At 34.3% G+C, this 27,223-nt stretch overlaps 1 protein-coding gene across 1 annotated transcript in view; it reads right to left on the reverse strand.

Moving 5' to 3' along the window:
- Window positions 1-27,223, reverse strand: part of Lrp1b (LDL receptor related protein 1B) — a 1,719,438-nt gene that overhangs the window by 42,045 nt on the left and 1,650,170 nt on the right. The window contains exons 83-85 of the mRNA XM_052181021.1: window positions 26,413-26,577; window positions 15,469-15,630; window positions 1,865-2,039 (exon numbers count right to left, since the gene is read on the reverse strand). Of these exons, the coding sequence (XP_052036981.1) occupies window positions 1,865-2,039; window positions 15,469-15,630; window positions 26,413-26,577 (502 nt within the window). The remainder of the gene's footprint in view (window positions 1-1,864; window positions 2,040-15,468; window positions 15,631-26,412; window positions 26,578-27,223) is intronic.

The following is a 27,223-nucleotide window of genomic DNA, read 5'->3' on the forward strand; positions in this document are numbered from 1 at the left end:
AGTGAACAAAGCTCATACAAATTCATAGAGACTGACATAAAAGGGCTGTATGAGTCTGTGTATACTTTATAATTTTCATATTATTATTATTGTATGACTCATGAATTTGTAAACAAGTGGGTCTTGATACTTGTGACATTTTTAGAGCTCTTTTTCTGTTGTTGGTTTGTGCTATTCAACTTTAATGTGATGTTTTTTGCTTTTTCTTCTTTTGTTTAAAAGCAACATATAAACTAATTCCAGGTCTACTCATAGACTGAAATAAAATTCTTTCATAATTGCAAGTTGTTAATATTTTATGCACATGAGGGTTGGGAGATACATGTGATCATTTATTATTACTTTATATACTTAGTAAAGAAAGACATATTTTAATTACTTTACTTAAAAATAGTGTGCATTCAAATTATCAAAATTGCTAGGTTTAGTATATGCTGTTCATAAAGATAACACAAAACACATTTACAGTAAATTCTAAAGTGAGAATAAATAATAATGTATAAATAAATAAAACTTGTCAACATTGCCTGTAATAACATTTTATTGGACCTTGTTTGGAGAGGGACATAACTCATCTGCCAACTCCTAGAGCCCTCACTGGCAGAGATATTTTATGGCACACTTTCTGTCTCTTTCTCTCATTCATAACATTTCTTAGGAAAGTAGGTGACAGAATCCAGTTCTTTATAAGCACTTCTTTTAGAGGGTTGTTCAAAGTACTCTGTCTGCCATGGAGACTGACCTCCCACCTCATGGGGAGAACTTGTTTCCTGATACAAGCAATAGCATTAGTATTAGCTCCTGGGTTCTGCTCCCATTCACTTGGTCTTAAACACAAATTTCAAAAGGCAACAAAAGTAGAATTTAGTGGAGCTAGCGAGATTGGTCCCAGATTATGAGCACTGGCTGCTCTTCTAGAGGTCCTGGGGTATATTTCCGGCAACCACATTATAATTTCAAAAGGAAAGACATTTGATCAGAAAAACAAAATCAAACAATTTCAATTTACTCACTATGACTATTCACAAGAAATAACTAAATGCTTATATTCAAAATTTCATGTGGTCTGTTATACAAGCTTTCGAGAGACTCTGAGATTAGAAGACAGTATTTGGGAGTTGGTTCCCACTTTTAAATGTGTAGGTATGGGGATTGAACGAATATGATCAGACTTGTCCTATAATTTCATCTATTCCTCCTGTCTTATTCAATTAAATGTAACACTTGTCTGAGATACTATGTTCTAAAACATTTAATTATCAAAATAGAGCTAGTCAGTTAAAACCTAAAACTAAACAAAATCTAAAATAAGTAAAAGGTGAGAATGCATGTAGTTCTAGAACTCCTTGGCCAGCCACATAACTGACCTTTCCATAGCAAGATGATCTTGTTTTCATGAATCATCATCGCAAATACTTACGTACTTATTATTACCTTTTCCTTTCAGTTTTTATTCTTCTATATCTCCCATGACCAATACTTCCTCTTAGTCTTCCTCTTGATCCCTCCTCCTCCTTTTCCCTCTCCTTATTCTTCTTTTCCATTGCTATGAATTAGACCCTTGGTAGGCAAACAACTCCTATCCATAGCTTTATGTTTATGTTCCTGAATACATTTCTGCTATTGCTTACATCTTGGGTTTATTTTATACTAGAATAATTTAATAATATTGATTTTCATATGCTTCAGAATTTTGCCTACATCTTGAAGAATGAGCTAATGTGAACTTCATCTCTAGTTTTAAAAAGAGAACTGTTGGACATTTAGAATTTTAGAAAAAATTAAATTGACTTTATAGTTTATTTCCTAAATCATGTATCTTTGGCATATAAATGCTTTATAAACAAGTCAGATCCCTACTTACTTGCAAAATATATCTTCATTGTCTTTATTTATAATACAGTGGCCCCCGTGGCACCGTACACATTTGTCAATCTCACATTTTGGTCCTTCATAGCGTGTTGGGCAGACACATTCAACACTTCCATCATTCCCAATAGTACATGATTCTGAATTTACACAATAGTGGTGGCACACATCTAGGAAGAAGAAACAACCAAACATTTAAATGCTGTTATAAGATATTTTTCAGCCATATAAATGATGTTATTTTATTTAATATTAAAATGCTTATACAATAAGAAAAACAATTTTTAAAATAAAATTATATAATATACAAAAGCAACTTCTCTGATAAGGTCTTGATTCCTCTTTTTGTCTCTGTTCCTAAGTTGGGTTTCATTTCATCCTGCTAAGAAGATAAGTGTTATACTGATTCAATGTTAGCAGATGCACTCTTTTTGTTCTGACTTGCAATGTTTAAGATTCTTTCACTTTCTTTCCAATGAGCAGCGAAAGTATGCCTGGCTGTAAGCAGGAATGCTTGAGATTTCCTTATGAAAATCATTATTGCCCTTCCTTCCTCAGTCTATGCTTTGGCTATAGACTGATGAGTAGATAGAAAGTGAAAGGAATGCTGATTGCAAAATTGACTGATGCTTTATGTGTGAGGAGTGATAAAGAAATCTCACTTTTCTTAATTTTCCTATGTGGGCATTAAATAACCCACCCTCCAGTGTGAAACATTCCCATTTAATCTAAGCTTCTATTTCAACGGAGCATTCTTATCAAGCATTACAGACTGTTTTCCTAACGACAAAGAATTATTTTCCTCAAATGTTCCCTCATGAAGATACATAGCTCAACAAAGGGCATTAAATAAACTATTAATATACATTTAGAATTATTACGCTTCAGTGACTTGAAAAAGCAGACAGCTCTATATGTGTTCATATAGGTCTATACTATGATTTTTTTTAAAAATTTAAAGAAACGAGGATGTTTCATATTCCATGTTCTTAGTCCTTGCATGTCAAAGTGAGGAGGCATTTAGAAGCAGGGCTTCTCTCCCCAGTCAGTCTAGAGTGCTGCGTCTCTGGGCCTGTCTTGAAAACCTCCAATATTCTGTTTTGCTTGAGTTTTCTAGCACCCAAGAAGTGTATAGCACCGAAGCATTGTCTGCACCTTGGTTTCCATTCCTTCCATAGCATATATAATGTCCTTGTCCCTCTTCCCTTATCCTTGCTTTCATCACTTCCCTTTATCATGTTTCCGATTCTTGTTTTAAAGCCTTCTCTTCTCACTGATTTTCAGCTGCAACAAATCTTTATCAATCTTTACCCATAAAGCATCAGTTAATTTCACAGGAGAAATCTGGTAATAAGTAGGTAGTTTAATACCTATATTAGTTATTTTTTCTGTTGCCATGATAAAACATCATGACCAAAGGCAATGCAAAATGTTCAGAGTTTATTGTGTCATATGGGAGCAGAGCAGGAAGATTGTGTCAAGGGACAGTGGAGGCATGGGAGAAATCAGTAGGCATGTCAGCAGGAGCAGCAATCTGAGATTCTGCATCTTTTACTACAGCATAAAACAAAGAACAGACTGGAAATTAGTTGAGGGAACTCACACCTAGTGGCATACCCTTTCTAGTGTAGGCCATGATTCCTATGCCTCCCAAAACAATATTAACATCAAGGACTAAGTATTCAACTCTATTGGTCTACAGGAGACATCTCTCATTCAAACAGCTACATTTGGCTCCCAGGTCCCATTATGCCCAGAGCCCCTGAAAAAGCCAAATATATTGAGTCCAACTCCTGAAGTTCTTAAGATTTTGCACAGTTTTAGAACTGTTCAAAGGTCAAAAGTGTCTTCTAAGACTTAAGATAATCTCTTAACTATAACCCCTGGAAAATCAAAAGGTAAATTGCAGACTTCTAATATATAGTGGCACAGGTACATATTACCCAATGTATGGAGTGGGAATACAATGGGGAAATGTCCTAAAACTAGACTAGGATTCACCGAGGCAAAATCGAATTCAATAGCTCCTTTTCCAGTGTTACAATGGATGAGTCCATCCCTCCAGCTTTGCTCTCTGTACATTCATCTCTCTATTGGGCCAACTCTACGTCCTATATGCATCTTTCCCCAGCAGATATCTCATGACTCTGTCATCTCTAGCTACTTGGTGTCTTCACTGTAACCCAGAGTTCACTTTCAAATCATCAAACAAAAGCTTTCTTGCTTGTCTTAGCAGTTTTTCTGAATCCATGGAATATGAATCCAGTACCACTCTGTATTTGTATCCTTTATGCTTATAAACCCAGCTGACCATGAGGCTGACATTGTCAAGACTGACTGTCTTCAAATCATATTAGGAACAACTTTTAAACTCAATTGCTTCTTAGGAACAGTGAACTCATAAAACTCCCTTTCAAAAGTTGCATTTGACCTTGATTGTGTCTTGCCCTCTGAGAACCTTAAGGACATGGCAGCTTACTTGACATCAATGATGATAATCTCCTAAAACATTACAGTCCCTCTTCTGGAACATACTGTGAACATAACACTATTCTTACTAGTGCTCTCCCCCCCCCACTCAGTATATTCTGTATTTCTTTCTCCATGATCGCTCTTTCATTTTATACACATACAAATGATCAGTAACAGCCAGGCCATTGGATAGCTGGCTTATCATTCTGTTGTCTTGAAATTTCCTCTGCTAAAAAAATTACTTTGATTTTGCCTCAGGTAAGTTCTTAGGAAAAGATCTGAAAATTGGCAGGTTTTTTTGTTTTGTTTTGTTTTCCTTTTTCCTAAACTAGCAAATGTCTCTATCCTGTTAGGTAAAATGGTTTCCCTCTGAAACCCCTCAATCTGGGCTTCCACCATCTGCCCTGCTCTCAGCATCTCTATCTTCAGGCTTCTGTTAGACTGGTCTTTTGACCTGTTTATACATTACCTTTCAAGCCTAAAGTTTGAAAGTCTTCCAACTCATTCTACAAAAGAACATTGTCAGAATTTTCACATAAATGAACCATTCTCTGGTCTCGACTTCTGTACTCATTAACTTTCTGCATTGTGATACACCAAGGTCAAAGGCAACTTGAATAAGAGATAATTTATTTTGGCTTATCTTTCCAGATGAGTGTGTCTACCATCATATGCAGAGGAAAACAGCAGGCATGACAACAGAAACATGAAGCAGAGAGAGGGAACTTTAACATAGGGTGAAACTCTCTGCTCTTAAAGCCTGCCACAGAGACATGATTTCCTCAGCAAAGCCACTCTCCAAAACCTCCATAAATAATGCAACCAACATGGGACCAAGTGCTCAAATGCCTAAGTGTATGAAGAACACTTCTCATTTAATTCATTACGGAATCTGGTATGTAAGTTATAAGACAAATATAGGATATGTGAAAATTAAAAAAACTAGAATCCAGAGTTTTCTGGCACATAAAACCTGCCTGTATTGTACAGAATCTGAGACTTTTAACTGTTTAAATAATTCTAGACAATTCTAGAGTCTTTTCAACTGTCTCCAAACCATAACCGATCTATGGATTGCCAAATTCTACTCTACATTCTTTACTAAGATATAATCTATTGTGAAGTATTAGATAAAATAATATCAACACAAACTGAATCCATCCCTGTACCTTTCTATGTACTCACAAACAGTATTCACCAAGATAATCTAAGCACTACCTGAGCTGTCTCTCTAAAAAAAGGAATATTTCATTATATTTTATCATTAGCAGAAATTTAAATTGAAACAAAATATAATTGATGATTTACAAGGAAATTTCTTTTCTATGCAACTATTCATTGGCTTTAATATTTATAATCTTGGCTCAGTTATTAAGAATATTCACTGATCTTCTGGAGAACTATATTTGAATATTACCACTCACATCAGGTGGTTCATATTTACCTGGAGATCTAGATTAAGGGCTATGCATTGGCTCTTGCCTCTGCAGGTGCCTGCTCTCTCTTTCATATGTGTATGTGCATGTGCATATACACATAATAGGAAACATTAATGAAATGTCCTCTTTCCAGAATGAACTTCAAAACACTCAAGGAAGCTAATGGATATGTAGTTTTTATAAATCCTAAGGAATAGTCAGTTTTCTTTCCCAAACAGGGCATGCCTTGTTAACTGTGGTTGATTGTCACCAGTATACACAGGACAGGCATTTCCTTTTACTTTTACACCTAGTCTCATGTATACATGGCACATATTGCACAGTTTCCTTCAAAAACTAATTTTTCTTTTTGAATTTTAAACTTAGCTAATAAGAGGTGTTGTTACTAAAATAATTTTAAATGATAATCTGATAATGAAAATATATATGTATTCACATATTTGTGGATATATATTTAATATAAAACCTTTTATCAAGCATAGATATGATATTACAGTAGAATTCAAAGTACTCAAAGAAACAAAGGTGGTGAATTGGAGGAGGTTGGGTAACAGATGAGACTGTAGAGAAGCTTTGTTTAAGTATACTCAAAGTACAACATGTGTCCATGTATCGGTGTTGCTGTGAACATATCCTTATTAAATCAGTACAGTGAATATACACTAACAGAAAAAAATGGACTCATTTCTAACTCCTAGAGTGAAGAAAATCAGATTAGAAGAATTATAAATTATCAAAGTCTTTTTGTTTTGAGTGTTAAAATAGGGACAGGGTTAAAATTAGAACACTGTGAGAAGCTATGTAAAAACTGTGGCTCGGACTCAGGTTCTTTCTAAAGTAAGCTCGATACCACTGAGCTATATATCTCTCCTCATCCTATCCTGAAGGGCTTTCTCTCATAGTCTTAACTAGATCTGGGCTTAGCCTGCCCCTCATCCCCTCTCCCCATCTGCTATCTCTCCCTCTCTGTTCCCTTCTTTTAGCCCACGGAACAGCATTTTAAATCTAGAGTTGCCTCCAATGTCCCACATTCTAAAAGCATTACTATTTATGCAGATGATTTTGGTAGGCAGATGATTTGCCAAGATTTCTGGTAATATATTGATATATACAAGGATTAAGCATATTATCCAAAGTTATATGCTCTTTCTTTCTATATAGATACATGCTATTAGACATGACTGCAATATGTTTAGAAAGAAGGTAAAATAGCTTCTGTGAGGTTGCTTCTGGGTTGGTTCTCATTGAAGGATTAAAGTATTAAGTCAAAAAACAGACCTAAGAAGTATTATAATATTCTTATTTTAAAATTCTTCAAATGTCTTCTATAGTTTAACAATTGAATTTATTACATAGTTATAAATATATTTCCTGTTTCAAATGTGGGTTTAACAAAACAAACATTCATTTTAATTATGTTAATTAAACATTAATAGATAAAACACATGATAAACTCTAACTAGATGTATGTCTTTTATCAGGGTTGAATATAAAAATCAGCATTTTCTTAACTATTGTAAAAATATAATACATGTAAAGTATTTCTGTAGATAGACTTAAAGCAATATTTTAAGATATTTAAAGAATGAAGATCATTAAAGAATAAAGACGATGCTGAAAAAAGTAGTGTTTCCTCTAAATGTAGCTGGAAGACAGATATAAAATTTCCTAACTCCATCTTTGACTACTAGTCACCCATCTCACACCTGTTTTTATTGATATTAGTCCTTCTCTTCCCTACATTCTGTTTTCTTCTCCCTCCTTCCCATTCCTGCATTCACTCTTTCTTTCCTTAGTTGTCTTATTACTTCATAGCTTCTTTACTTCTCTTTTTCTATTATCAAAATTTTTGTATGCTTCAATCTATGAATTTCATATCTAAATGCTAATATAATTTTTTGTACCTTTCCCCAAGACTTTTTCAGATATATATGCTACAAAGTGATAATATGAATAGAGAGGGGATACATTGAAGATGATAGATAGATGAGCTGAAAGATTATATATATATATATATATATATATATATATATATATATATATAATCATAGATTTTATATAGATGATAGATAAGAATTGATTATAGAAAAGTAATTGATTGATGATACATAGATGGAACAATAAGGTAGAAATAATAAATATATATAATAAAATATAATATAAAATAAAATTATATGTATAATAAAAAATAGATGATAGATAAGTAAAGGGGTAGATGGTTGGATTATGAATAATAAAATTCAGTAAGAATAAAGACTCCTAGAGAGCCCGTACCTGATATTTCTGAGGCTATTAAAAAATACAACTACATAAATATGCACTATTGTTCTACTCCGCAGGATTTTTACATAACTTCTAAAAGTAATGCCTGATAATAGGCATAATTCTGAATTTAAAAACTCAGAATTGAATGAGCATTTGATAGCTGAGGCCCCATATAATTTCCACTTCACGTTTACTATAATCCCACTGTGCCCCAAGAGCTGCACTTAACTGAATTCTTCAGAAAACCACACGAACAAAGTTTTTCAACTGCTTCCCAAGATGCATAAAATGTAGAAGAATGTCTTGGTGTGTCAACAACTGAATTCTACAGTCAATGAACATTTATGTTGGGATGACATAATAAAAAGTGCCTTAAATGTGAGTGACCTGGAGACTAACTTCAGTCCTTTATCATCCAACCAACATTACTTCACCACGCTCACTCTTATCACCGCCAATCCCAGATACTGATGCTAATTCCAGTAAAAATTACATCATGATTCTCTTCTTACAACTCCATTTCCCTCATTACCCCATTTGTATCATGAAGGATGTTTTGAGTAAAGTCATATCTGTACTGATTATTATGGTTAAACACTCATTTTTAAATATCTTCTATACGCTAGGAACGTGTGCTTGTTGCTGTTAAAGTTATGTACAGAGTAATTTATAAAGCATATAAGAGATCATACTTGAATTAATGAAAGAGTAGAAATTTATACACAAAAAGGACTAGGTCTTGAGAGAAGAAATCTTATATAGTAATTATGTCACATATTTTCTCTGAGAGAAATGTTGAAAATGATTTCAAATGAATATATCATCATGTCTTCACAATTAAAAATTAAAGTACAATATTGTGGCTATCCTAACCCCTAATGACATGTGATGTACAAAGTGTTCCATACATGGTAAGCAGCAGACCTAAAATACATGTGTGACACCATTAAAACCTATGATATGAGCTTAGAGACATATCAGATTATTATACAAGAGCCACAGTTTCACAGATCAGGGTCGGTCTTTGACTCCTCCTCTATCTCAAGTTACACATTGTCTGTTTATATATATATAAACTATATAATATATATAGTTTCAGACACAAAAGAGATGTTCCATCATTTAGGTTATTGTTCTGTTTATTTCAAGGCACAATAAGCCTGGATCTATCCATCCACATAATAAAAAATAGATGATAGATAAGTAGATGAGTGGATGGATAGACTATGGATTTATAGATGATTGATTGAGGATTGATAATATATGGATAGATAAATAAGCAGACATATTAATGATAGAGTATAGACAGATGAATGAGTGGAAAAACACAGTGATATACTGAATGAATGACAGATGTTGAAGACATTATGTTGAAGATAGTAAATGATAGTCAGATGATAGATTGTATAAAATATAATTACAAGTTCCTACTCATACTACTTTTTGTAATACTTTTTTCCATCCTTGGATTTTCAAGGGTAGTTGACCTTTCTCAGTACAAATTTGGATACTTCCTAAAGCCAAGATATAAAACAACACTTACTTAATCAAACAGAAAATTAGGTCTTATATTTACTGTGGATTTAGTCATATGCAGACAAAAAGCATTTCTTAACATATACAAGAAAATTGTAGTAAAACGTTGAATTCTCTCAAATCATGATGGATTAATTCTGGATATTAACAACAAAAATAACAGAAAATTTACAAACTAATGGAAACTGAACAACTCTCTATCAAATACAAAATTGTTCAGGAAAAAAATAAAGAAAGGAATGAAAAAACATTACAGAATTAAATGAAGATGCATACACAACATATCCAAACTTATGAGACACAATGAAAGTGGTGCCAAGGTTCATAGCCCTATGTGCTTCCAAACAATCATCAAACAGAAGGCTGAAATCAAGAAAATTAAAACAGCAAAAACACTAGAACGTGTTTAGCTTTTGGGGAAATCATGAAGATAAACAAAAAAAAAGCCTTATCCAAATTAATTCAAGGACAAAATGTTTATCCAAAATAACAAAATCAAACCCAAAAAGTGAGACATAAAAAAAACTGAGGAATCCAGAGAATCATATGGATTCCTAGTCCCTGATTATTATGAACAAAATAGTTATGAAAATTGTTGAACATGTGTCTTTATTGTTATGGGGGCACATTTTGGGAGCATATGCCTAGGGGTGGTATACCTAAGCCTAGGAGTAGTAAATCAATTCCAATGTTTTTATCTGCCATATTGACAAGTAAAGTGGCTCTAAATGTTTGTGCTGTTGGTGGTATTCTGAACAAAGTCACAGATGCTTTTGTCACCAGCTCTGTGCACATTCACACATTTTGAAGGCACTCACTATATGTATATTTATAAAGGAATCAGGGCCCAACTCTGTGCACAATCACAGATGAAGCTGCTTTGTGCACACTCATCCAGTTTCCGGGCACTGGTACCCCAGCAAAACCTAAACCTAGGGCTGTCTCTTGTAGTGGCCCAAGCAATTCAGGACATGAATAGTGAAAAGACAGTTGAAAATTCCAGAAGAGAGGTATCAACTTCCCTGGACTAAGGAAAATTAAGAAGACAGAGGATATTAGACAGCCAGTAGACAGCATAAGGATTTGAAGTAAGGAACAAAAGGTTTAAACTGCTGGGAGAGGAATCGCTGTCAAAGAAATAACCATGTTTCCAAGTTCAGAGGAAAAGCACCAGGAACACACTGGGCAGTGCAGGTTAAGCTAAGAGCATAGAAGATTGAAGGGTCTGATTTCTTCTCGTCAAGAGAAAAAGAATTTCGAGACAACAGGGAACTGTGTTCTACAACTTATGCCACTGAAACTGCACTATTCTGAAAAAAATCTCAAAATGTGACAGAGGTGGAGGCCATTGGTGATTATAGGACATTCTACTTCCTGTGTCAATAATGTTACAGTTATGGCCTCAGTTTCTGTTCATCTTTGCAATAAGAACAACGCAAAATATTCTTTTTCTTTAACATGATTGTTTTAAGTGTCTATATAGGCTTGCTATTAACTTAATAACTCAAAAAATTACTTTATTTTCTGATCAAGGCTCCACGTTTAATATTCAGCACTGCATTTCTATGGGAAGAGCCTACAGACCCATCCTTTGTTTCAGCTGGATTATATCGCAAAGTAGACTAGGTAGCAGTCTATTCATTCAAATTCCTATAGAAAGTTGCAGATGCAACCAAGGCAGATGACTCCACCTAGATCATTAAGCCCACTGTGGCAAGTATTCAAGGTCTCCTCAGCCTGCTCAAGACTAGGGGAGGGCACAATTCTCTCTCTCGCTCTCTTGCTCTCTCTCTCTCTCTCTCTCTCTCTTAAAGATGAGCAGTACTAGTTAAATTCCTTTTAAAAAAATTATGCAGAAACATGGGAGATTGGGTTATAATATGCCACTGTATGGACAGGGTATCACAAGGTAGGGTGCTATAAAAAAAAAAATAAAGAAAAAAGAAGCCCGAATTTGGATCCAAACAAACTTCAGATCTTACAGTCTTCAAAAAGGAGTATAAGAATAAATTCTTCAACTTATTTCGGAGACTTAGAAAACTCATCCCAATGGTAGTGTGGATAGTTTAATATTACTATCCTCAGATGTTGTTGATTTCACAAATAATACCTCTATTTAAATGCACAAAGCTGTGCTCATTTTCTTTGATTGATAGCAGGAATCTGACTTTATAGAAATATTAAAATTCAGCTCTATTTGTTCTTAAGCAAACATTTTAAAGAATATTAAATTTTAGCTTCTCTACCTTTTCTTTCTTTTATAACTTAGATGTCTACTGCCAAAATTAATTTGCGTTCAGACGTCTAGCTTTTACCTTGCTACTGAAGTATTTCAAGGTTTTAACTCAGCACAACTAAGACTGATGTTTAAGTCCCACTAAAAGCCTGTAATTAGGGCAATAATGAGCTTATCTGTCATTCCTTCGTTTACCAGGGGGAGTGGGGAGCACTATATGTGCCAGACATGTGTTTGACAGAACACTGGGCTCGGTGAACTTTGCTGACTCACACTGATGGATTCTGAATTTATTACAATTCATCAGATGTTAGATTTGTCATTTTAATGGCAAAGCCTGAGAAAAGCATCAGTGTTCTCTTGGATGTTTGCAGACATCTTGATCAACAGCTCCTCTGGTCTAATTCTGACTACTTCAAATCCTTGGGCAACTTATCTAACCTCTGTCTAAGGATTAATTGGTTAATTTAAATAAGTGCTTTGCAGTAAAAGGCGGGAAGCATTCTGATTGCTATTGCTAATAGCAGAGGATAGCACAGCCTGGTAAAGCAGTGGGCTACCACACACTGTGATTCTATTAAGTTGTCAATTAGGATGCAAGCTAACTGAATTTGTTCTTTGCAAGAATATAAATTTCTATAATGAGAGCTATATAGCATTTTAAGGCTGTTCAAAAAGAATCAAGAATGCTGATTATTCAATTTAAAAATAAAGAAGGATAACTGATAGAGTGCATTGCATCAGTTGCTAGACTAGGCTAATGAACCAAGAGATTTTAAAATATTGAATTCAAATGGAATGTAATATGACATTCCTATAATCTGAGCAATCTGAATGTTGGATGGAGGACTAAGGATAACAACTTCAAGGTCATTATTCATATATATATGTATATGTATATATATACATATATATGTATATATATATACACACACACACACACACATACTCACACACGTGTGTGTATATACATATATGTGTGTGTGTGAGTGTGTGTATGTTTTGGGCATGCATGTATATGTTGGGCCAGCTTGAAATATACAAGACCCTTTAAAAGAAAAGCAGCAACAACAACACCAATACACACACACACACACACACACACACACACAAGCTATAGAGACATTTTATAAAATAATTGATTGCTTTTTCATGAAATTATTCAGTTCACCTTCATTTAAAGTTATCTATTAAATTATTATTCATTGTTTGTTCAACAGCTCCTTTTGCAAGGTATAATTTTAAAGAAGTCTCAGATCTGAGGAACATACAATAAACAAAACAAAATTGCAGAGTGGACAAAGCCAGAAGACATATAAACAAAGACTTTGAAGAGGAGGAAAATGTCAGTTTAAACTGGGAGGGGGCAAGAATGAATTACAAAGGGTATTAGCAAGTGCTGGCTATAGTCTCATTGCCAGAGAAGTTTCATAAATATGGATGATAGTTATGACTACAGACTTACTAGAACAAAGCAGAGGTTATAAAATCAACCCTTTGTGGGACAGTAGCTAGAATCGCCCTCATTTCCTAGAAGTCATTATACACTGTGAGAATGCTGGAGCACAAAAGAAAAAAAGAAATTAGTGCATTAGTAGGAAGCAGTTATGCTGATATCCTCTGCTGTGCTGCTGGGAGAGAGAAGAAGGAATGAGAGATTAGAGAAGAGCCTCATGGAGCAAAAGCACACATGTAGCAGGATTGGGGACAGTAGGCATAGTGTACTGACATCTATATATTGAAAAAAAAAAGAGCTTGGCCTCATCTGCGAAGAAATGAAATTTTCAAAAGGAAATGGAACCTGAAAATTAACCATTTCCTTGCTACAGCAGATGTGGTCACACTGCAATGCCAGGGCAGGATAATTAATGCTATACTGCCAAATCAACTAGTATACATGGGTATGTGCTGATCCCCGTGCCTCCTTTACTGACCATTGACTGATGTGGGGCATGCTGTGAGGAACATTAAATGAATTTAAGGATTGGGTCATGACGGTCTATCATCTGCTTCAGATCTTGACTCTAACAATTTACACCAGAATGACATGGAAAAGACTCTTTATATTGCACTGGTGGCATCTTGTTGAAACAATGATTAAAAAAAAAGTAGCCAGTGCATTTTAGAACAAAGACAATGTACAAGAGAAAAATTATTATCTGAGTACGTAAAGTTTTCAATGAACGTGCTGAAAATTGAGAGCTTATTTTATATAAAACATAAATGTGACTGTCATTCGATAATGTACATCAGTAGTAAAAAGAGGAAGCATGGATATAGTTATGAATAGAACAGACAAATGTGTACTGGTAGCTTGCTTGATTGAGTGAGAGTAGAGAAAATGAACACAGTTCACATGCTGGATGTTTTAAAAGATGAAGAGAGGATACAGAAGACTGCAGAGTCAACCAGGGCTTTCACAGTTTTGGTAATGAATGATCCTTATTAAATATTTCAAGTAAAGATAGTGTGATAATTCAAGGTGAAAAAAGTCAGGTTAACTCTGAGAAAGCATATCTCAAGCTTACATATAGATTCAGCAGGAGATATAGATTTAGAGTTTTTAAAATCCCACATAGAAGTAAAATCATCCTGATACTGGGGTTCCAAATTTTGTTCCCCTTAAGAAACATCTAAAAATACTTAAATAATATATACTCAGGGATTTAGAATGGAAAATAGTGGCTTGAAAACATCATTTTTAAATGAAAAATACCTTTATTGTAAAATTTGAGACTTTGTAAAGGAATCAGTATTGGGAGTGAGAAAAAAATGGAGATGAGGAAAGCATTTGCAATCACTTCGGTGTTTAAGCTGGAACATAATATGTTACCCTCAGAAAAATGCACAAAAGACCCAGCAAAGAAACAACAGATAAAATACAGATGGGAACATGAGAGAATCGTGTCTATAAACATGAGGAAAGAAAATGTCTTTAGAAACAAGGATCAAGAAACTAACGAAAGCCAATGTAAAACAGGATTTTTTTTTGTCCACTGAAACATAGCATAATCAATCAACTTGAGTCTCATAAGAGCTGCTTCTCCAGTACAGCAGAGGCAGAAACTTAACAGAAGTGAAGTCGATGGAGAAATAGAGACAGGAATATGACAGCAAAACTATTTTAAAAGAATGATACTACCTAATAAAAGAGGAGGTGGGAACAGGGACATGAAGTGAGGAATAACAGATACTAGTATAGGATGTTTTGGATTTGTCTTTTTCAGAAAAAAACATTGCTAGAAAGCAAAGGGTCTGCAGCAAAGAAATTCTTGTTCTACCCAGGCATCCTAGGATGAGACCATTAGAACACACTCCGAGAGGTAAGGTATGGAAGGAGTCAAGATCCCTAAAGGCTTCCAGGAGTAGAAAGAAGGGAGAAAGAACATTAAGGATACAAGTATGGAGACAATTGTAGTAATGAACCTTTGAATTTAGCCGGGAAAGAAAACAGATAAAGTCATTTAGAATAGGATAAAAATAATAGAAAAATTATTGGAATTTAAGTGACAAGAAAACAGCTTAAGAACCTGAAAAAGGGGTTGTGGCTAAAATGAAGAAAGGAGAGAAGAAAGATGTGAACCACAGTATTACTCAGTGCAAACATCAAAGCTTGCTGCTGGCAAGCTGAGGGAGGACACTTTTACTTACAGTACTGGCATCTGTCTCCGGTGTAGTCTGCCTGGCAGTGGCAGTAAGGCTGGTTCCCAGCAGTTACAACACAGCTCCCACCATTGTGACATGAATCTTCGCAGACTGTCTTGCCACAGTTGGGCCCAGTAAAGCCCAGGGCACAGATACAGGTGGGTCTTCCTATTGGACAAAAGAAATAAAGCCGCACTGTTATCCTTAAATGAAACTTCAGTAGGTAAAAATTAGGGAACAAGGCTTCTGGCAAAGCTAGTCCCACAATTTCTTTGTGGCTCGATTATACCAAAAGCTCTTCAGTTTCAGTTGAACGCTATATCCAAGGAAGTATAAACTATTCATACTTGACATTCAGTTAGGTCATTCATGGATGTTTTATAAATAACTGTACTTCTACATTGTTCTTTTTACTCCTATATGTATTCCTTTTCAATTATTTTTTCTTAACTTAGTTATGATATCAAAGAGTTTACTTTGCTTTAAAATTCAGATAATCATAATTGGCCAGTGTTTATTCAGTGTTCACCACTGCTGACTGTACACAAAGCATCAGTGGACAAATACTTCAGGGTGACATTTTAATAATTAAAGAGAATTGTGTTGTAGATAATGTTTGCATATATTAATGAAATTTTCTTTTCTTCTCTCTCTTTCTTTTTTTTTTTTTTTTTTTTTTGTTTTGTTTTTGAGACAGGGTTTCTCTGTATAGCCCTGGCTGTCCTGGAACTCACTCTGTAGACCTGACTGCCCTCGAACTCAGAAATCCACATGCCTACTGGGATTACAGGCGTGAGCCACCATGCCCAGCTATGAAGTTTTCTTAACTTTAGTAAACATAGTAACGTTTAGTACATATGCACTAAACCCACTGGAAATTAATGTTAGTCTTGATGTTTATTCATGTTAAAAAATTACTGGTAGTTTACTAAATATTGGATGTTCAACACAGTAGAACATTTCCTAGATCATCTTCAAACATTTTCCCTCATTCTTTTCTGTGGAAAGCAATTTATCACCATAGCAAGCATTCTTTATATTTTACATGTTACATACAGAAGGTGTACCTCTCTGCCTAGCCTGTCACTAAGCAGGAACTGCCTTGGTAGATGCAGATAAAAGAAAAAACATCTATTATAAACACATAAAGGTAAATACAAAAGCATAAATGAAAATAAACATATTCAGTCACCAGGCTCAGTCAGGGCTCATAGCCATTGTCTGTGCCATCAGAGAATTCATCGTTGTTAGTCTGGGGGCAAAATAAAATTGCCTGAGAAATAGATGAAATGCATCTTATTATGGTTTCAAATAGAATGATAAAATTATTTCATACATGGTCATAGATTCTGTACAGTCCACATTTTTAATAACTTTTTATTTGTTGAAGAAGTTGAGGTGAAATGGATCCATCAAATCTCAACTGTATGTCTGCTGGATCAAGAACAGTACAAAGAAAACAAAACTGTTTGACATCAGTGCAAATGGGGTACTCCACATGTTCCACATTTATATATGAGCTGCAGGAGGTCAATGGCTGCTGAGAGAGTAAGAACAAGTTGCCCTTAGGAACAAACTACCAAGTACACAGCCTATACTTAACATAGTATTTATAAGGAATAAAATATGTTGAAGTAAAATTAACCTGTATTTCTTAAAGAATGGAAAATATCTACAATTTATTCAGTAAGTTCAAAGTAATTACTTTGAAAGAATGCTGCACCCATAAAACCACTATTAATTTGCTCTAAACAAACAAAGCCATACATAATTTTATGATGAACAGCACTGCTTCAAAAATACATTATTTATAAATACTGTTTGGTGCTAGATAAATGTCTACTAATGCTCCAGAAAAAAAGGAGATTATTAGAGCTGACTAAGTTCATTATTTTTGTTGCCAAAAACGATTTACTGAATATTAGCAGGATGTTTCCTTAGAGTGGTGACAAATGTTTTTCCATTGATTGCTGAAATAAAGAGAAAATATTTCATCTGGCATATTAGTAAATGAAAATAAAGACAGAAAAAGGGAGCAGATTGAGGTGGTAAGCAAAGAGAACGATAAGTTTGCCACATGGTGACTGAAGAAAACAAGAACATGTCAAAAATGAATTATTTATTATCTTACTAAGGGTTCATACAATACTCAAAGAGAAATAATTAATGCCAAGAGTAATGAAAATTAGCTTGAGCCTAGAAGTAGCAGTGGACAAAGAAGCCGAAGAGCATTAGAAAATTCATGGTATCATAAAAAATAAAATACAAATACTAATGATAGGAAAATTCTATTTAATTTCCTGGACATTTTTTGTCTCATAGACATCATTTTCACAAACATTACAGGCTATAGCAATTGTTCATGGTTTTCCTGAGAATTTAATAGTAGGACTACATGCTGAAGACCTCAAATATTTGAGCTATAGGACATGGATAAAGCAAGTTAGCATTGACATTGGAGCTTAATTCCTATTGACTAGAGAACAGTGGCATGAATATTATGTGATCGATCAACCATTTTCTGATTTGATTTAAGCCCTACTCCATGCAAGATAGAACCTAGGTCTCATGCCAGTAACTTAGCTATAGCTAGCTAGGTTATAGGCTCAAAGGGAGAATGGAACAGGGGTTTTATTTTTTGTTTGTTGTGTTTTTTTTGGTTTTTATTTTATTATTATTTTTTGATAAATGGACATAGTATTAAGATGTTCCCTATATTTATTCCTACAGATCAGTGTGTCTCTCAACTTCAATCAGAAAACCTTCTTTGTGCAGCATATGGTGGTTAACAAAGAGTCTCATAAGTTGTCAACACACATCAAATAAGAGACTGTGGAGTATTCAGCTGTAATTGGGCACTGATATCACTGTCCTCCTTCTAAGTCTTAGGGAAGAGATACTAACTGAAAGAGAATGAATGTTGGTAATAGAACAATATTTGCCAGATAAGATAGTATATTGCATATGTGAACTCACACCTTTGAATAGATTTGTAGGATTTTCACAAGGGTAAGCCAACCAAATCTCCAGCATGGATGGTGGAGGAGCTCATGAAGTCCTGCCGCTGTCTCATAATTTACTGGTTCTGATGCTAGTGACAGGAGGGAAAATTAGTCCTCTTCAGGGGTACAGGCTCTGGGAGGCTACCCACAATCCTATAGAGTTTCACACCCAGTTCTATACAGGCAGAAGTAAATAGACCCAGAGAGAATACAGCCGGAAGTTCTGTGAGAAAAGTGAGGGGGTGGGGAGTAATTGGAAGGAAAGGAATAATGAGTGAATTACATGTAAACATATAACCTGTAACTATGAATACTAAATATTTATGTTTAAAATAATGGAAGCAGCACATGACAGAGATAATAAAGCAGGAAATCCACACATGTGCCTGGTAATCTCTCTACCAGAGCCGTCCAGAGAAATAAAATTGTGTTAGTGGCTTTCTTGTAAGCCATGAATGTTTTAACATTAAAGCAGGTATTGTCCGTGCCTAAAAGAAATGCAGGGACAAAGATGGAAGCAGAGAATGAAAGAAACGTCATCCAGTGACAGGCACAATTTGGGATCCATCCACAAGTAGACCCCAAATCCTGTCACTATTACTGATGCCATGTTGTACTTTCAGACAAGAGCCTAGCATGGCAGTCCTCTTACAGGCTCTACGAGAAGCTGAGTGAGACAGAAACAGATACTTACAACCAAGCATTGGACTGAAGTTTCACAAACTTATGGAAGAATTAGGGCGAAGGAGTGAAGGAGCTGAAGAAGATGGCGATCCCATAGAAAGTCCAACAATATTAACTAACCTGGAATCATGGGAGCCCCTAGAGACTAATCCACAAACCAAAGAGCATTCATGGGCTGGTCAGAGATGCCCCACACATATTTAGCTGGCCTCAGTGGGAAAGGATGTGCCTAACCTGTACAGACTTGATGACCCAGGGAAGGGGAATGACTGGGGGGTGGGGAGAACTCTCTCAGAGGTGAAGAGGATGGGGTGAAGAACTCAGGCAGGAGGGCAACATTTGGGATGTAAATTAAGATAATCAAAAAAGCAAGCATCCAAGTTGTCCCCAGTTAGCAAAACCTGATACTTAGAATCTAACACAGTTATTTTCAGAAATAGTGACTTTTCTTCCTTTGGAAGAATTTCCTGTGGAAAAATTTCTCTTTGATAAAAACAAACCATGTCCTAGGGAGTACTGTCTGACAGGAGTCGAAGGCCAATGGTGAGAGCAGAGATCAGACTGATGTTTTCTTCTTTCTCCCTTAACAACTTGAAGGGAGACGCTGGCTTTTGGAGCTTTTTGTTTAATAGTATACGGTTGCTTGGCTACTTGGGGATTGTTAAGCCCTGTGTAGAGTATCTCCAGTGAAACTGAATCTTTGTTGCAAAAACTTTCCTGTCCAATTTCATCAGTACAGTGATTGGATGGGGAGATAAGGGGCGGAGCTAGGAGTTGTAGAGGAGGTCGCACAGGATGAGGAAAGACAAGGGGCAGTGCGTGGAAAAGGAGCTCACTTCAGGAGTGTTGGATACCATGGCTTGGGACGCTTTTTGTACATATCATAATATGTACATTGGATTGGCATCTTGAATTTGTGTTTTAAATATTGACAATTCTGATTGGCAAATTAATTGAGTGTTGAGAGTCTGTTCAACCAGGTAATTTGAGGCACCATGGTCAGAGATCCAAAGGAACTGGCAGCCCGTGGGTAATGTGGCATGTGTGCAATGTGGGTCTGCCGATGGCGGAGGGAACACTCAGCTGAAAAGCTGAGAAAGCTAGCTAGAAGAGCTTAGCTCAGCAGCAACAGTGAGGAAGTCACGTTGAGCAGGACCCGCAGGGACTTGGTGCAGAGGCCTGGCAGGCTGGTCATTATTAATTATTTAACACTAGAAATCTTGTAAGATTGTATGTTTCTCGTGGATTTTTCAAGTACTCTAATGTCATGTGTCCTAACCCCACTGCCTTCAGCAGCACACTCATACACCCCTCCCCACTTAATGAGCTCCCTAATTGTGTCCGCATTGCTTTCCCAGAGTCCATCTTCTGCCATTACTCTTTCTAGCACCCTCTTCATTTAAATTGTATCTGATTCAAATTGCATTTCACCTCCAAATATCAACACTCACACCAATACATTTTGAACAATTTCTATCGTCTTCCATTTTTTAAAATAGCCCATCAGCAAAGATTTTACCTTAAAAAACAAATATTAATGAGACTATTATTAAATGTAAATGTAGCTGCTCCTTCCATAAATAACTGATTAGATATTCATAGAAGATAGAGTTTAATTAACCATTCACTGCTTTTATAAAAATACTTATTGACTAATAATATGCTTTGTCCTAAAATTCATTATTTGTTCCATGGCATTATTTATCCTAAACTCTATTTATCCTATGAGCAGATCATAGAAATGAACTAGTATATCTTTTTAAAAGTAATCAATTAATAAAGTTTAATTGTGGAGTATCTCCCAATGTGAATTTAATTTATATATTTCATTTTAGTACTATTTATTTTAAAAACTTTTAGGAATGAAGAGAATTAAAATAAAATTGAATAATACCTTTCAGGCATTTTTTTAGTTAAATACTAATATTCCCTTTCTTTAATCATTATTGTTCTATACAACTATCATATTATAATTAAGTCTGATGAAAATCTTAATTATACACTGTCCATATAGGAATTTTATAAAAGACATAACTTCAAGTAAACCAATAATAAATAAATCCATGATATACTCACTATGACTTATTTCACAAAACAACATTTATAAAGATAATTAGATTTTTTTAAATCTATAACTCAAATATTTTTAAAACATCATATTTATATATAAAAATCCATTGTAAGTGACTTAATTGCACCCAAATATTTAAGTATTAATTGTTATAAAATATTATTCAGCTATGTCTCGGAATAAAATTAAATGATAACTAATTTATAGTAAAAATATACAATATAATATTTTTGACCAGATAACTATGGACATCATGATCTAATAAATTAGGTATGTAGATAAAGTATATATATTATGCTTAAATATCTGAATGAGTGACTTTAACATAAGTATAACAAATTCAATGCTTTATAGGCATTTCTAGACAGATTTTACATAAGTTAAATAAAATAGCTATAAATTAGGATGTCAAAATATTCAGTTAGCATGAGTTTCTTAATCTATGAAGACCCAATTGCTTTTATTATTTTAGCAAAAAGCTTGTGCCCATTAAATGATTAATCTCAAAACAGTTTACCAAAACCATGTTTATTTCTTCAAATAAATTTTACCTATGTTACTAAAGTTTATCCAAAACAACTTTATAAAATTCTTATTCTCTTCTCTAAGTGGGCAATACATAGAGGAATTTGTAAGAGTGGAACAAGGAGGAGAAGAGGCAGAGGATCAGTGATTGGGATATAAAGTGAATAAAAAAGAAAAAAGACCTATAATGTCTTAGATTTTACAATTCCTACAGAGTAGTTACACTTTTAGATGGCAAAGAGGATGCAATCAAAGGTTCTGGTAGAATTTATTTTTATTTGAAAAGAACCTAACTTTATTATTATTGTTGCTGTTGTTGCTGTTGTTATTTTTCCTTCTGGAAATCTGAATTTATTAAATTTTTAAGAGCTAATATGTCAAAGATCTTAAAATATGACTAAAATTTTAAAAAGTGTTTAGGAAAGACTTTGCAAGATAGGAGAACAGTGAGAATGTTTTTTGTAAGGGGTTTATTTACTTAATTGAGAAGACCAATATATATAAGCATATAGTTGTAAAATGGCAAAAAATTCAGCAATGTTGTAAAAGAAAAACATAAAGTATTATATAGAAGCTTCATGGATTAACATGGGAGACCAGAGTCAGTAAACTGGGAATAGTCCATCTAGAAGAAGGAGGAGGCTTTGGAGAAATGATGAATGGTAATGATCCATTAGTGCATGCTCAGAATTCGACCCAGGTGGGGTGTTCTCATCGGCAATGCAGAAGTTTGGCAACAGGCACCTATTGTCCATTTGGAGAGTGGTTGGGAAAAGATCATGCTGATTGTGCTCCGTGCATGTAATGGCATGGGAGGCTCCTTCACCTTCAGTGGCTGACTGAAGAATTTTGTATGAGTTTGACACACTGGTTTTCTTTGCTCATCTGTGAATCTATGTGCATTAATGATATTTGCAAATACTTGTATGTTTGTAGTTTGAACTGTGTCATGATGACTTATAAGGTATGTGGGTAAATTTGAACACAAAGACTTTCAGAAAGCCTCTGTCTTGGTCAAAGCATTGTAAAGATATTGAAGCAGCATAATGTTAATTTAAAAAAAAAATAAAGTTTGAGGATTGCTGAGTTCATACCCTTTTGTTTGAGAGCACCATAAAGAGTACTAATCTTAACCTGTTACTGTCGGTGTGATTTATTCTTTAAGATTTTTACTTAGAAGGTGGAGAAGTTACTTTAATATCTTAGAGAATTTTAAAAGTGTGCCTTGTACTTCCCAATTTTCCATTTATATTTTTGTTATTTTTTGAAAATTGTACTCTAGAGCAGAATTTTTTCTTTCTTCTCTCTCTGTTTCCGCCCTGTCTCTCTCTTCTCTCTGTAACTCCACCTATCTGGTAGTGGTAAACCCAGAATACTAAGGGCAAACTCTCATAGACTAAGCAATAGATCAACTCTAGTGAAAAATAATCATAGTATTCAAGGCTGAAAATGAAAGCACATATTTTTCTCTATATACTTGGAATATTCTCCAAAATGAATCACATTATAGGTCAACAAGCAAGCTTTAATATACAAACAAATAAAATAAACAAACATAATTTTACAGATGAAACAACCTTCAGAATTTTATTAGATCTCAACGGAACATAAATGGGAACTACTAGCTATACTAGCCTTAGAAGATACAAAAATTTGTAGAGATTGAATAATTTTGAGTGAAAAATCTGACTGAATGATTTGAGTGAAGAGTTAGTCATTGAAGAAATGATTAACAAAATTAAGATGTTAGTAGCCAAAATAAAGGGCACAAGTCAACAGAGCTTCTCAGACACTTACTAGGCAGTTGTAAAAGAATTTTTATAGTTGCAAGGTACATTTAAAAAATTAGAATAGTACTATCTTTATGAAGGCACCTAGTGTTATGAACTTTGTCTTATCACTGCTTTCATTGTATCCCATAAGTTTGGATGTGTTCTGCATTCATTTTCATTGAATTATAGAACTTGTTAAATTTCTTCATTTCTTCCTTGACCCAAGGGTCACTGAATAGAGAGTTGTTTAGTTTACATGAGACTTTTTGTTGTTTCTGTTGTTGTTGAAGTCCATCTTTATTTCACAGTATTCTGATAAGATATAGAGGGTTATTTAAGTCTTGTATCTGTTGAGATTTGCTTTGTGACCAAGTATGTGGTCAGTTTTAGAGAAGGTTCTGGAAGTGCTGAGAAGAAGGTATATTCTTTTGTTTTTGGATGAAATGTTCTGTAGCTATCTATTAGGAACATCTGTTACTTACACTGTTTCTCTGTTTAGTTTCTGTCTGGATGATATGTCCAGTGGTGAGAGTTGGGTGCTGTGACTTTTAACATGTAGCATTCAATATGTGATTTAAGCTTTAGCAATTTTTATTTTACAAATTGCATGTATCATTACATTTGGGACATAAATATTCAGAATGGAGATATCATCTTGGTAGATTTGTCCTTTGATTTGTATGAAGTGACAGTCTCCATGTCTTTTGATTGATTTCGGTTGGAAGACTACTTTAACACATATTAGAATGGCCATTATAGCTTGCTTCTTAGGTCTACTTGCTTGGAAAATCTATTTCAAGCCCTTTACTCTGAGGTAATGTCTATCCTTAATGTTGAGGTGTTTTTCTTATGCAGCAAAATGATACATTTTTTTTGTGGCCATACTGTCAACCTGTGCCTTTTTATTGGGCAATTGAATCCATTGATGTTGAGTAATATTAAAGACCAATGATGTATGGATAAATAAATATGCTGGGTAGTTTTACACACTAGAATATTACTTAGCCATTAAAAATGAGGACATCATGAAATTCCAGCAAGTAGATAGAACTAGAAAATATCATCTAAAGTGAGGTAATCCAAATCCAGAAAGATAAATACATGGTATGTATTCACTTATAAGTAAATATCACTTTACTTTAGAAAACATCACTCACTTTAGAAAAGCAAGAATTTGTAAAACTCCAATGTTGCAAATAGAAAGCTATAATACAAATGATGGCACATTATAAAAATAGAGGCTAGAGTATCAACAAATAGAATTAATCATATAAAATTTGATTCTTTCATAAGGTGAACAAGGTTTAGCAACAAAAGAAAACATCCAAAATAATAGTATTAGTGACAAAGAGGAATTGTCACACATAATTCATGAAAATCGATAAAATAAACATTGAATAATATAAAACTGATATTATAAAAGACTCAATGAGTCAGAAGAAATAGGCAAATTTCTAATATATGCATCCAGAATATCTTCAGAATATATATGAATATGTAAGTAACATAATAAGACCCATAAGAATCAAGGGAATTGAATTAGTGCTAACAAGTCTCCAAAGAAAGTAAAGTCCAGAGTGATGGAGCTGGAGATATAGTCTAGTATTTCCTTTATAAGCAAGAAGGCTCAAATTTATATCTTCAGCCAACACATAAATGTATGGCAATCTGGTGTGTGCCTATAAACATAGCTTTGCAAAAGTGCAGACTGGTAGATTCTGGAATCTTACTGGCCAGCCAGAATAACAAAAATGGTGAACTTGATCAGCAAATAAACCCTATTTCAAGAAGTAAGACAGAGAACAGAATACTTTATTAAGCTCCAGCACCTACATGCACAAATAATAACAACCACAGAAATGAATGTGTATTCCACACATAAATATACATCAATAAATATGTATATGTGTATATATACACACAGGTAATGTATATATAAAATTACACACATACACACACAAACACACACACAAACACACACACATACACACACATACACACACATTATCTGTACTCAAACTTAGCTAGAAAGTTATGGTATTAAAGCATTACAGTTATTTCACAGAAAATCATGTAGATCACTGTAAAACAATCAAAACTACAATTATATATCAGTGCAACTATGAAATACTAAGTTTTACAAAATTGTCAAAATCTGGTGCACAAAATAGAAAGCCTATTCAATAAAGTGTGTCATCAAAACTGGATATCCACATGCCAAAAAGCAAGGTAGGGTCACATTTCTCACCCTGCACAAATATTAATTTAAACTGGAGCAAATGGCACAGGGAGATAAGGTCTGGAAAAGAGGGAAGTAAAAGCTAACTAAAATTATATACATATAATTCTTTATGGAATGTTATTAGTTTTCAAGGTGTATGTTATATCGTTATGTGTGTTTATAATGAAAATTAAAATGCACTTGGAATGCTAGCAGTTTTGATTCTGATTCAAGCACTGTGCTTTCCACAAGGCACATGCTAATCCATATTAGTGTCCTTTGCTATTATTAATTTTGTGATATTATTTTTGATACAATAAATAAATGCCTTTGATTTTGTTAATGTTAAATTTAATTTGTGATGATTTCAGTTAGATCAAGATTATTGGGCTTTATACCTCACACTTTTTTACCTATTCTTGGTCCTATGAAGGCTTGATAGATGCCCCAGAGTAGAGGAATTGAGGGTGGGGAGTTGAGAGTGGGGTGGGTGGAGAACACACTCATAGAAGCAGGAGGAGGGAGTATGATGGGATAGGAAGTTTCTGGGAGGGGGAAACCAGGAAAGGGGATAATATTTGAAATGTAAATAAAGAAAATATTCAATTTAAAAAATAGTTTCAGTAAAAAAAGAAAATCCAAGTAATTGCATGTATAGTTGATTCAAATATTTACCTAGAGTGGATGGTATGCAGGTCCCTCCATTCTGACAGTAATTGATACAGTGGTTGACTTCACACCTTCCTCCTGAATAACTGGGCCAGCAGTGACATCTCAGGTCACCCTTCTCATTTAAAATGCATCTTCCTCCATTTTCACAAGTCAGTTTGCAAGAGTCATCTAGTTACAAGAAAAAGAAAAGGCCAAAATGTTGTTTAGGAATGCTTCAAATAATAGCAATAAATACAGGTATTTGAATATTAGAAATTTTTTACAAAATATATTAAACCTGAATGCAGAGCAAATACACAGTAGGTAAAAGCAAATATTAATGTACATTTACTTCTTTAAAGGTGTTGCTGATCTTTATATTTGTTATTACTAATCAAAAATTCTTAGATACAATATATTTTACAATGGATAAATTTCTTATTTATATTATTATTTATTTAAGCATGGAATGACTGACATGTTCCATAACATTGTAAAAGAATGGTATGATATAGTTTTAAATAGAAGAGAAAAAATTCAATTTGAATAACTGCTCACCACAGACCTAATTTCAAAAAAGTCACTATTCCTAAGTGGGTCAATGTGACACAAGTCCTCTTAATCCTATTAGCTGTGACTAATTCCTAGAGCAATGATGTTCAGTGGAATTCAGAAGGGCCATCTGCTGCAGCACTGCCTCAGAGGAGTAATACAATCTGGGGGTTTAGGAGAGCAAAGTGGTTCTTCATACTTCAATACAAACCAGGTTGAATTCATGTATGCACTTTGGACTAGAAAAATATTTGCTTTGTATCCCTATAATCAGGTATCTATT

This window comes from Apodemus sylvaticus, chromosome 5, assembly GCF_947179515.1.
Source record: "Apodemus sylvaticus chromosome 5, mApoSyl1.1, whole genome shotgun sequence".
Taxonomy (NCBI): domain Eukaryota; kingdom Metazoa; phylum Chordata; class Mammalia; order Rodentia; family Muridae; genus Apodemus; species Apodemus sylvaticus.